Here is a 13,554-nt window from a genome sequence, read left to right as displayed (position 1 = left end):
CTGAAACTCCACCCATGCTAAACCCTGCTTGATGAGATTATATTTTCAACCAGTAACTATCAGGAAATAACACGGTTTACAGTTTCGTCAGCTGTTGTACAATATGATACAAAACACAGGAAGAACAAAAAGCACTGGGCCTTTAAAAAGAAGGTGAAGTAGATCGTCATCTCACTGCGAAGGAGAGATTTGTCAGAATATTGTTCGAGGTGTGAATTCTGAAATGCTGTTACGCGGTTCAGACTGTAATGCTGCCGAAACAAAAACACATAGTGAATTTACTGTAGCTGATGATCAAACCTCTATACCCCGCAGTACTTCTCAACTGATCTGAGTCTTCTTCAGACTCTTACGCAGAGTGTGTTGTGCTCCTCTGCAGGGGAAGGTGGAGGTGGAGGCAGGGAAGGAAGGGATGAAGTTTGAAGCAGGAGCGTTCTCCTCCTATGGGATGATGGCTCTCACCACCTCTCCAGGTAAGACTTCCTTGTATACCGACGTCTCAATGGCTGTGTCTAAAATGAGGTCCTATAAATATTCACTGCAGTACACAACACTTTTGTCAAGAAACCTACGTACCTATATAAAACTACTTTACAAAAATACTAAATTGTAGTCTATAGGCACCTACCATGTATATTTCAGATTTCCCCAATTCCCTCCTACCCATCATCCATTGGCAGCTACTGAGACAAGGGATAGGTCTAGGATGACTGGTTTACAAATTGTAAAGAAACAGTTTATCAGTAACCAAGTGAATTGACTCATATTGAAGCAAGGTATGATAAAAAAAATTGTGACGCAGCCTCTGTATTTTCTCAGTTCATTCACAAACTTCCAGTCAGGCGCTAGTAGGATCTCAGAGACACCTGCTGGTGAGAGGGCAGAATTACACCCTCCTCATCAAAAAAAGTTGTCACTGTAGTTTGGTTTATGGAACATAGAGCACATGCTTATGAGATGATGTATTTTGTCATATTTTATCACAGACCCTCTTTCAATGTGCTTGGATGGCACGTTGGTTGTTTTTCAGGACACGGTGTACGACGGTAACGTTATACAATTATTTCATTTGTGGCCTCTGGTGATGGATTTTTCCGTGTGTCTCCCCTCTCTGTCGTCCGTCTCTCCTCGCCAGTCCCTCTCTCCCTGTCTCGTACCTTCGTTGTCAGTAGGGCTGAGTCCCTAGCAGGATCTCCAGGTATGGTAGTCCTCTCTTTCCTGTCTGCCTGTCTGCTTGCCTGTCTGTCTGTCAACCTGTCTGTCTGTCAACCTGTCTGTCTGACTGTCTGTCTGTCTGTCAACCTGTCTGTCTGTCTGTCTGCCTGTCTGTCTGTCCGTCCATCCCCCTATCCCTCTATCTCTCCATCTCTCCTCACATCTAATATGCCTCTTCCATCTGTCTATCACCCAATGGGATGAGTGTACACTTCACCTAAGCCTGGTATTTACCGGTATCAAAACTGCATGATGTGTTGTGGACATAGCAATGAATTCTGGACCTGCTGGTCATGAGCTTAAATTCTTTGAGAGTGGAATTCTCTTGTGCCACATAGCAAGAATACTTTGAGCATATTGTTTGTTGCATGTTTGTGTATTAATATGCATGTCCTACTTACGCTGTCCTTACGTTTGCTTTGCATATTAAATGTTGTTCTGCATGGACGTTTAACAAGGCAGGACTTAACTATTGTTTTGGGTTCTGAAGGATGTCTGTTACTGTGTACTGTGCATGTGAATCGTCCATTCCTGTGTGTGTGTGTGTGTGTGTGTGTGTGTGTGTGTGTGTGTGTGTGTGTGTGTGTGTGTGTGTGTGTGTGTGTGTGTGTGTGTGTGTGTGTGTGTGCGTGCGTGCGTGCGTGCGTGCGTGCGTGCGTGCGTGCGTGGTAACCAGTGCCATAACTCAAGCCAGTGAATAGTGTAGTAGGGGCCCCCAGAGTGAGGCATAGCCGCCACTAGAGACAGGCTCCACCCCTCTAGCCCCTTAACCCTCTGACTCCATAAACAAGGCTATGAGTTACAGCCCCCCGCAGGGCCACTGACTGCAGCATGCACACAAGCTGCAAGCACACACACACATTCTGAAAACATAAACACACACACACACACACGACTCAAGCCTCTGATCCACCCTATATTTACTAAATTCCCTCCTCCTTCTTTTCCCCCTTGTCCCACTCCACCCTCTTCCACTCCATCCACTCCTCCATCCCCTACCGTCCCCCGTCGTCCCCCGAGAAAGTAGAGTACTAATCTCCCAGGGTTCACTGGGCCTTGGACTACTGCGTGGGTCTGGGGACCACATCCAAACCCAGGATTACATACATTCCAGCCAGAGTAGTGAGCATTAACGCCCCAGTCCTCTGCAAGCCCACCTCTTTTCCACTTTGTTGTGTGGTTTTCCTCTCGTCTGCTTTTTAAGGAGTGGAAAACATAAGCTGAGTTTAATTAAAATAAAGAGAAAGTATTCTCATTTGAGAAGTGGGGAAAAAGCGGCATCACTCTAGACCACCGACTCAAAACCTGTGAAGCAAAGCCCACCCCCCCTAATGGGAGGACTTAAAATATATATTAGATTTCCATACATTGCACCAAGGATTCTTGGCCTATATGTTACCTAATCATTCAATTAAAGAAATAGCTTCTCATTCTGCGTAGAATTCAGTAAATAGATGATGCACAATCAGGTTGTGTAAAAGGAGATTAGATGACAAACATAAATCATACACAGCTATGGCTAGGTACAGCAGTACAGCTATAACCGATTGTGGATTCCATATACAGTGTCTGTGTGACATGTTCTGCTTTTACTCTGTTCTCTATTCTGTTCTCAGATCAGGGCTGGGGTCAATTCCATTTCAATTCCAGGTCTCTTCAATGCTTTTCAATGAGGAAAATGCAGAATTGGATATTGGAATTTGGTTTACGTTCTGAATCGACTTTTATAGACATGGGATCGACCCCAACCCCAGATGTGTATTTACTGTGAACAGAAGCCGAAAACTTCTATTCTTCTCTATCCTGTGCAGAGAACAAGTCCCCCCCGCGGCCGTTTGGCCTGAACCACTCAGACTCCCTGAACCGGAGTGACCGCATCGATGCCATCACACCCACGCTGGGGAGCAGTAACAACCAGCTGAACGCCTTCCTACAGATATACATGCCAGACTACTCTGTCAGGGCTGTGTCTGACCTGCAGTACATCAAGGTGAGAGGATAGTCAGGATTCACACACACACACACACACACACACACACACACACACACAACAGATACAGTTGAAATCAGAAGATTACATACACCTTAGCTAAATACATTTAAACTCAGTTTTTCACAATTTCTGACATTTAATCCAAGTAAAAATTCCCTGTATTGGGTCAGTTAGGACCACCACATTATTTTAAGAATGTGAAATGTCAGAATAATAGTAGAGAGAATGATTTCATTCAGTTTTTATTTCTTTCACCACATTCCCAGTGGGTCAGAAGTTTACATACACACAATTAGTATTTGGTAGCATTGCCTTTAAATTGTTTAACTTGGGTCAAATGTTTCGGGTAGCCTTCCACAAGCTTCCCACAATAAGTTGGGTGAATTTTGGTCCATTGCTCCTGACAGAGCTGGTGGAGTCATATTTGCAGGCCTCCTTGCTTGCACACACTTTTTAAGTTCTGCCCACAAATGTTATATAGGATTGAGGTCAGGGCTTTGTGATGGCCACTCCAATACCTTGACTTTGTTGTCCTTAAGCCATTTTGCCACAACTTTGGAAGCATGCTTGGGGTCATTGTCCATTTGGAAGACCCATTTGCGACCAAGCTTTAACTTCCTGACTGAGATGTTGCTTCAATATATCCACATAATTTCCCATCCTCATGATGCCATCCATTTTGTGAAGTACCCCAGTCCCTCCTGCAGCAAAGCACCCCCACAATATGATGCTGCCACCCCCGTGCTTCACGGTTGGGATGGTGTTCTTTGGCTTGCAAGCCTCCCCCTTTTTCCCCAAAACATAAAGATGGTCATTTTGGCCAAACAGTTCTATTTTTGTTTCATCAGACCAGAGGACATTTCTCCAAAAAGTACGATCTTTGTCCCCATGTGCAGTTGCAAACCGTAATATGGCTTTTTATGGCGGTTTTGGAACAGTGGCTTCTTCCTTGCTGAGTGGCCTTTTAGGTTATGTCGATATAGAACTCGTTTTACTGTGGATATAGATACTTTTGTACCTGTTTCCTCCAGCATCTTCACAGGGTCCTTTGCTGTTGTTCTGGGATTGATTTGCACTTTTCGCACCAAAGTACATTCATCTCTAGGAGACAGAACGCATCTCCTTCCTGAGCGGTATGATGGCTGCGTGGTCCCATGGTGTTTATACTTGTGTACTATTGTTTGTACAGATGAACGTGGTACCTTCAGGCATTTGGAAATTGCTCCCAAGGATGACTTGTGGATGTCTAGAATTGTTTTTCTTAGGTCTTGGCTGATTTATTTTCATCTTCCCATGATGTCAAGCAAAGAGGCACTGAGTTTGAAGGTAGGCCTTGAAATATATCCACAGGTACACCTCCAATTGACTCAAATTATGTAAATTAGCCTATCAGAAGCTTCTAAAGCCATGACATCATTTTCTAAACTTTTGACCCACTGGAATTGTGATACAGTGAATTATAAGTGAAATAATCTGTCTGTTAACAATTGTTGGAAAAATGACTTGTGTCATGCACAAAGTAGATGTCCTAAACTATAGTTTGTTAACAAGAAATGTATGAAGTGATTAAAAAATGAGTTTAATGACTCCAACCTAAGTGTATGTAAACTTCCGACTTCAATTGTAGACATGCCTGACTACTCTGTTATGGCTGTCGGACCTGCAGTATTTCAAGGAGTGTCTATACACACTTCTACACACACGTTTGCACGCACATACTGTACACACACACACATTTGTGACCTACCGCCTTGATTCGGTCTTAAGTAGCAAAATTTGAAATTGTGTTTTTTACATTGGATGAAAGCAGAGACTCAGAGCTACATAATGGTATATCATACACTGCATTTGAGGAACAATGGGAAAGTCATTTTGCTTTGACAGTTGATAAACTGGTAAATTCACTTTTGAGAAAATCGCCTTTGAATGTTTTGGTACCTACTGGAGAGCTCTTCTTTGTCTACACCCATTCAGCACCCTTTTAAGCTTTAGCTCCACCAATCTCTTTATCTGAGCGTTTTGTCCTAACAACAGCAGTCAAGCACCCAAGATAACTGGTTAACAGTTGTCGCAGTGACATTCTATTAAATCATACATTTGCATAGTGGAGTCTTTTGTTAAGACATGTAGCTAGCTAAACAATAAACCATAATCCCAACTCATGACGTTACTACCTTGCATGAATCTGCAGGTAGCTAACCAACCAGGTTCAATGTTAGCTAGCTAACATTAGGCTATAACTAGCCAAGAAAATGGCTCTGAGATACAAATAATACGATCATACTCGTAATGTTAGGTAGCGAGCCAGCCAGCTAATGTTAGCTAACAGTACACTTTAACTTGAAATGAAAAAAACTGTCAAAATTAGAAATGTGTAATATCTGAAAATGTAGCTAGCTAAACTATCTTACCTGTATACATCATGGTTGGACTCTTCTCCCTGTCACAGATGCCATGGTTGCCCTTAGTTTGAAGATGTAATCCGGAGACCGGTGTTTTCTCCATCTCCTTAGCTACCATACTCTAATTCCAATGATTTCAAAACTCGGTCCTCCAGAAAGTGGAGAGCAACACTTTTGCAGTTCTACTAAGCAATCTTTTTTTTTAAAGCAGTGTTAGACAGGATTACCTACCGATACTGACCAGCTCAAATAGACAGAAGTGTGCTACATGGCAGACCAATCCAAATTCATCTCCCGGCATGTCCAGCCCACTCATTATCTCAGCCAATCATGGCTAGCGGGAAGGTTGCTGTGTTTTTCTGTGGCTAAACCAACTAGGCTCGCAATTTAACAATTGTATTCGTTTTTACAGATGACATACAGGTCTGTTATTAAGGCACATGAAAGTTCACATGTTCCAGAAGGCATTTCTTCCAAAAAAAAAAACCACATTTTGATTAAAAAAATATATATATTATGTTCAAATGACTGACCTGTGAAGTAGTGACCCGCGACATACGCCTAGTTTCCTGAAACGGGTCACATTTGTGTGTCGCTTGTATAACAGTGAAGGTTGAGGTTGAATTGGATGGCATAGGATCTGTCCAAGTGGGAGGATGTAGATTATGAACAATAGGGGGCCTAGCATGGAGCCCAGAGGCACACCCTGTGTGAGTTTAGTGAGATATATGTGTCCAGTTGGTGAAACATGATTGAAACCAGGAGAAAGTGGATAAGAATGTTCTATTGGAAATGTAGCTATGCTATCATTCAAGATGATCATGTAGATATCCACATCTGCCAGTTCAACTGATGCCCAGGGATGCTATTTAATATACTGTAATATCATATAACCTGATATCATGTAACTAACTGTATTATCCTCCCGCAGGTGACCCGTCAGCAGTACCAGAACGCCCTGATGGCGTCGCGCATGGATAAGACGCCCCAGTCGATGGACAGCGAGTTCACCAAGATCGAATTGACTCTGACCACTGAGCTCCACGATGGTGGAGGGGGAGGCGTGCTGGAGACGCCAGCTATGGCCCACCACGAGACAGTCGGCCTGCTCAACCTCAACACACAGCCCCAGAACTGTCTGGCCCACAGGGTCAACCACACTGCACACAATGAGGGACCCATCTAGCCCACACTGGGGTGGTGGGGACAGGGGAGAGGAGGGAGGATGGGTCTGGGGAGAGGGGACAGGGGGAGATGAGGCAGGATGGGTCTGGGGACAGTGGGAGAGGAGGGGTCTGGGGAGAGGAGGGAGGGAGGATGGATCTGGGGACAGGGGGAGAGGATGGAGGATGGGTCTGGGGACAGGGGGAGAGGAGGGGTCTGGGCACATGGGAAGAGGAGGGAGGATGTATCTGGGGACAGGGGAAGAGGAGGGAGGATGGGTCTGGGGACAGGGGGAGAGGAGGGAGGATGGATCTGGGGACAGGGGGAGAGGAGGGAGGATGGGTCTGGGGACAGGGGGAGAGGAGGGAGGATGGGTCTGGGGACAGGGGGGGAGGATGGGTCTGGGGACAGGGGGAGAGGAGGGGTCTGGGCACATTGGGAGAGGAGGGAGGATGTATCTGGGGACAGGGGAAGAGGAGGGAGGATGGGTCTGGGGACAGGGGGAGAGGAGGGAGGATGGATCTGGGGACAGGGGGAGAGGAGGGAGGATGGGTCTGGGGAGAGGAGGGGTCTGGGGACAGGGGGAGAGAAGGGAGTATGGGTCTGGGGACAGGGGAAGAAGAGGGAGGATGGGTCTGGGGACAGGGGGAGAGGAGGGAGGATGTGTCTGGGGAGAGGAGGGGTCTGAGGACAGGGGGAGAGGAGGGAGGATGGATCTGGGGATGGGGAGAGGAGAGAGGATGGGTCTGGGGACAGGGGGAGAGGAGGGGTCTGGGGACAGGGGGAGAGGGCGAGAGGAGTGAGGAGAGATGGTGTTAGTACCCTCTGGGCCAGGGCCTGGGCCTAATCCCCCGACATCCAAGGACCTCTAACCCCTACCCACCACCCCCTTATGGATTGAAGACCCTGGAGGAATTGAGGGGAATGACCTCCAACCCCTACCCACCACCCCCTTATGGATTGAAGACCCTGGAGGAATTGAGGGGAAGGACCTCTAACCCCTACCCACCACCCACTTATGGATGGAAGACCCTGGAGGATTTGAGGGGAGGGACCTCTAACCCCTACCCACCACCCCCTTATGGATGGAAGACCCTGGAGGATTTGAGGGGAGGGACCTCTAACCCTTACCCACCACCCACTTGTGGATGAAGACCCTGGAGGAATTGAGGGGAAGGGGGCTACGGAGATGTGTATACTGAGCCCCAGCCTGAACCTCTACTCTCTACCCTCCACCACCCCTGTCTGATTCCACAGCCTGGAACAGAATATCCTTTGGGGTAGTGGGGAAGGGGGCTAAAGGGATCACCCACATCACACACCCCTAGAAGACCCTGTTAGGGTAGGCTTGGACCGTCCTCGGCCAATCCATCCGCTTAAATACCCGGTAACCTGGTATTCCAGTAGCTCGGAAAGATGGACAACAGTGTGCATGCCCCCCACCCCATTCCCCTGTCCACACACAAACACTTACACATAAGTACACACACTTTCCAGTCTGTTCTTGTTCAGGGATTGGCAGTGGACTGTAGTACTACTTTAGTACTACTGTAGTACCTCTAGTACTACTACAACGAAGGACTCAAACGCACGCAGACAAAAAGGTTAGTCAAAGACTGTAACCAAATACCGCTTTGAAGGAAACCATGGAACCATGAACCAAGAATGTTTTTGTGCATTTATTTATTATATATATATGTGTGTATATATGTATGTGTGGAGAAGATATGACATATACCGGCATGGGCATGAAGATGTTTGTGTGTGTATATGTGATATTGAAATACATGCTACATATATTTATATATATATATACTCATACAAGTACCAGTCCAAAGTTTGGACACACCTACTCATTCAAGGGTTTATCTTTATTTTTACTATTTTATGAAATATATTTTGATTCGTTTAACAGTTTTTTGGTTACTACATGATTCCATTTCATAGTTTTGATGTCTTCACTATTATTCTGTAGAATAATAACCAAAAAACTGTTAAACGAATCAAAATATATTGTAGAAAATAGTGAAAATAAAGAAAAACCCTTGACTGAGTAGGCGTGTCCAAACTTTGGACTGCTACTGTACTTCCATGTATATGAGTTGGTGAGGGTCTTTTAAAGATATGTATATTACAGATGTTGTTATTTTTACTATTCTTCTCAATCAGGATAATGGTACCGTATCTTTTCACCTTCTAAAAATCACACGATTGCCTTTAAAAAAAATCATCTTAATTATTTTAACAAAGTGCAATGGGGGAAAAAAACAGTATATTTAAGAGATGAAAAAAAATCACTTTATTGTAAATTGAGACAGATATATTTGTATGTTTGTATGCACCGTATGTATGTGTGTGTTTTGGTTCAAAGATGCTGAGTTGCAACCGTCCACAAGCAAAAACCCGTCCGTCCCTAAAGCCAGTTTCTTTCTCCTATTACGGCCCATGTACGATCAGATGCCCTTTGACCTCATTATATTGCTGTTTGATATGGAGGTTATCCAGACTTAAGTTAACAGACTTAAAGCAGACTTAATAATACAGTCCAGACAAGTCTTACGACTGTGGTTTAGGAATGGGACCCAGGATGTATTGACATTGAAAAGTGCTAACTTGGCACTTATGAACGCATGTGTCTTTTATTATTCCTAATCAAACGTGATCATTGGCCAGTATTAATGACCTCATCTAACATGTTGAGCATCGTGAACTTCACAAAAGCAACCTCGACATTAAACTATTGTCCATGAATGACCCTCCTTGTATGGCACAGCACTCTCCTTTCCACTGTGTGTGTGTTGTGTGGCATGTTAAAGTATGTTCAGTCTCCTTCAGCTCATGTTGAGCTTAGAGTGTAAGCTTTATTCAATCAAACTCTTTAACTGGGTTTTGGGGTTAAAGGCAGACTATGCATTATGAAATACACAGTGTACAAAACATTAGGAACACCTTCCAGTCATTTTGAGTTGCACCTTCCCTTTTTCCCTCGGAACAGCCTCAATTTATCGGGGCATGGACTCTACAAGGTGTCGAAAGCATTCCACAGGGGATGCTGACCCATGATTATTCCAATGCCTCCCACAGTTGTGTCAAGTTGGCTGGATGTCCTCTGGATGGTGGACCATTCTTGATACACACGGGAAACTGTTGAGTGTGAAAAACCCAGCAGTGTTGCAGTTCTTGACACAAACCAGTGCGCCTGGCACCTACTACCATACCCCATTCAAAGGCACTTAATCTTTTGAGTTGCCCATTCACCCTCTGAATGGCACACAGACACAATCAATGTCTCAGTTATCTCAAGGCTTAAAAATCATTCTTTAACTTGTCTCCTCCCCTTCATCTACACTGATTGAAGTGGATTTAACAAGTGACATCAATAAGGGATCATAGCTTTCACCTGGATTCACCTGGTCAGTCTATGTCATGGAAAGAGCAGGTGTTCTTAATGTTTTGTCCACTCTGTGTGTAGCACAAACAGTGTGGCAACATCCTGCTTAAATAAATTGACACCAACAAAACTGAAATTGACTATTGCATTGTGGGAGGGTGCAAAATCAGAAGAGCCAATAGTTGGGAGCCTTGGCAGATTCAAATGTTCTTGTTGTTGTCAGTAAGCAGGATGTCGTCCCGCTGTGAATGATGTCATTTTTTGGAGTGTACCTTTGAGATTAAGGTACCATTCTTCTTGCAGTGTGAGAATGTAATGAAAAACAATGTTTACTGTGTGAAACAAAAAATAATAATGCTTCAAACATGCTCTCTTTCAGTGCAAGAAGAATGTTTTTTTCCCCAACAATGCCCCAATCATCTGGTTAGCGAGTTTAATCGAATAGTGTGGGCTTGAACTGAAACCTTTTTTTAATTGAACCTTTATTTAACTAGGCAAGTCGGTTAAGAACAAATTCTTATTTACAATGAAGGCCTAGGAACAGTGCCTTGTTCAGGGGCAGCACGACAGATTTTTACCTTGTCAGCTCGGGGATTCGATCCAGCAACCTTTCAGTTACTGGCCCAATGCTCTAACCACTACCTGTCAGCCCAAGCTTGTTGATGTATTACACCCTTTAACTTGGTCACATGGTCACTGTTGGAGATGAACAGAAACGGTTGTTTTTCTGTGACTGACTGATCTTTTTTGTAAGGCTCAAGTTCATACCAACTTAAAACACTTTAAAGTGAGAAAAAATTGCCAAATGAAACACTTAAGTGCTTGTTTTCACATGCTAGTTTTACACCTTTGTAGTCTAATAATAATGAATTGAATGACCATGTGCCACTGAAGCTAAAAAACTATTATTATTATTATGATTTATTGTAAGAGGAAAACTTTCCTTTCGATGGTTACTATAGATGCTAGTTCTTTGAATTGTGATGACTTGAATCATAGCAATGCATAGTTTGGGGGAAATTGAGGAAAATATGAAATCTCACCATTGATGTACTGTATTGAATGTACGCAATTACAGTATTAGAACTACTAATGTGTTTTCTGTATCTTAGCCACACATATGTTGTATATTTCTTCTCACAATTCTCCTATAAGCCTGTAAACAAATGATTCTCTGTTTTTCTTTGTGGTGGACCATTCCGTATTTTGTTATCATTTGTCTCTTGGGAAATATGTATGAAGAACCAAGCCAGGGTTGGGGTGTAATGTACAAGGCGTATGCCTTCTGTTGAGTATATTAACTTCAAGTGTAAACTTATTTCTAGGGTAATATAATGTTGAGTTGACTTTTTCTTTCTATCAGTTTGTATATAAATGGTTTTATATGAATCAAAGCTGAACTTAAAGTAGAAGTCCAAAAATAACACTCCTATCCTAAATCCCTGTAGACGCAGCATCTTAACGTAAAGCATGTTGACGCAGTTTGTAGTCATCCTAGACAGTTGTAATACCTGCTCGCTAAAGCAAAGATATTCATTGCAGAATGTAGCTCCAAATAGTATGGGCATGCAATTGCAACTTTTGACCACTGGTGGGCGCCATTTCTCGTCGTGTCACAGTATTCCCAATTTACTGGGAGCAAAAACAACTTTTTAAAAAACACATGGGGTTGGCAACCTTCCCACATACACCAAGGGGCTTCCTGTTTCAAAATGACCAGATTAATAACACTGACCAGATATTGTTGTTTTTGTTGTTTTACTTGTGAGTGTTCCTATGCATCAGGTGAACTCTGCTCTGCAAGGACAATCATTCCAGAGATAAGCGACGATGATGATGATATAACAAGACTGTATTTGTACTTTACCATCTATACTTTGATCACTGCTGTATTTAATACACTTATACGAGAAAAAAAAGAGGTATCTCCTTCAAAATAAAAGTCCTTCACGTGCAGATGAGGGTTTTCACATGTTCATGTCAGAATTTTGAAAATAACATATATGACTATCCAACGTAGTCTTGTGTTGTTTTTTTGAGCCTGGTTGTGACCTATATCTTGACCCATGTGGTCTTTACCCCTGCTTCTTGAACATTCACAGGAAAAGAAACACCTGAAAAAAGAGATCCCTCTCTCTTTCTATTGCTCTCTCTCTCTTTTCCCCCTCTTTCTCTGAGGACTTTCTCCACTCTAAAGATAAGACACACATCACCAATGAACAACTACAGTATTTGTCAAGACACTTTTAGATCCGCTGAAAAATACTTCACTCCATTCTGTCCTTATCTGAGTCATATCGGACCATGTTTATCCTCATGCTGCTATGTATATGTGCCTGTCCACATGTTTGATACTCAACACGGCAAAAGCATTCCCATATTCTGCTCTGGTTGGTGTTGGTGGTACAATAAAAAGTGAATTATTAACAGAATGTGTAATAGTGATGGAATATGTTATTTTTCACCTCAACACAAAGGTGCTCAGATTAAAGAGAGGCAGTTCAGAACATTGTATGGAGGCAATTTCAAGGACAGAATGATCTATTGCAAAGATGATTTACCCTTCTGTTAAAATGACATTTTCAGTCGCTGGTTTGTCTTGTTTTATCTTCCTGAAAAGTATTGAAGGCTGGAAAAACGTAACCGTTTCCAAAAAAATACTCATAAAAATGCCTTTGAAAAAAAAAGTCATCCCAAGTCTGTTTCAAATATTTCCATGTTTTAATTTACCTGCTATTCTTGATTTGTGTTAAAAACCATTGCTGTAGAGCATTGCTGCATTATAAGCAAAGTTGCTGAGTCAAAAAAATGCAGCTGATGCTGCTGCAAATATTACCCCTTGACCTTTGCATGTTAGCGTACACAGATCTGCCAAGCGTATTGACGAGGTTGTGGACATTTAACCCTCGGATCAAAGCATTAGGAGATTTACATGTATTCATTACTTTTTTCCACTATACTGTATACATTTCCCGTTGTGTAGCCTAAGTACATCTGTTAACTGTAACCACACAGATGTTTGTGTTGTAGTAAGTCTCAATGTACTCACAGTATGTAATAGAAATGCCATCAGTTTTTTAATGTTATTACATAGTGAAACATGAATGGGGATTTGGTGCTTGCTCAGAAAAAAAACATTATTGGATATGTTTTATTGTGTAGTTAAATATAATTGTAAAATCTGGGACGTTTATATCTTCCAACTTTGACAGGACTTCTATTCTTGAATCATGTTTTGAGTTGCCTTTTGGACAACCAAATGTCAACCCTTTTAAACTGTGAGGGGGAGGTGAAATGACAAATGTAATTCCCCGCCATTTGTATGATGTTTTGTCACCAGAGGGATGGGAGAGGAGAATTCTAGGCCCTGAAGTTCATTAGATATAAAA

General features: G+C 42.9%; 1 protein-coding gene across 2 annotated transcripts in view; it reads left to right on the top strand.

Moving 5' to 3' along the window:
* LOC139369587 (metal transporter CNNM2-like) overlaps nt 1-6,796 on the top strand; it is a 68,984-nt gene extending 62,188 nt beyond the window's left edge. The window contains exons 5-8 of one of the 2 annotated variants that reach the window (XR_011627049.1): nt 380-473; nt 987-1,038; nt 3,027-3,205; nt 6,542-6,670. Coding sequence is in view for 1 of the 2 variants with exons in the window: in XM_071108837.1 (XP_070964938.1) it covers nt 380-473; nt 1,136-1,198; nt 3,027-3,205; nt 6,542-6,796 (591 nt within the window). In the remaining variant the exon portion in view is untranslated. Of the gene's footprint in view, nt 1-379; nt 474-986; nt 1,039-1,135; nt 1,199-3,026; nt 3,206-6,541 lie in introns of both variants that reach the window. The other variant, XM_071108837.1, reaches the window with a different exon arrangement.
* Nucleotides 6,797-13,554: the final 6,758 nt, after the last annotated feature.

This window comes from Oncorhynchus clarkii, chromosome 17 (assembly GCF_045791955.1).
Source record: "Oncorhynchus clarkii lewisi isolate Uvic-CL-2024 chromosome 17, UVic_Ocla_1.0, whole genome shotgun sequence".
In the NCBI taxonomy this organism is placed as follows: Eukaryota; Metazoa; Chordata; class Actinopteri; order Salmoniformes; family Salmonidae; genus Oncorhynchus; species Oncorhynchus clarkii.
This window is presented reverse-complemented; position numbering and strand designations above follow the sequence as displayed.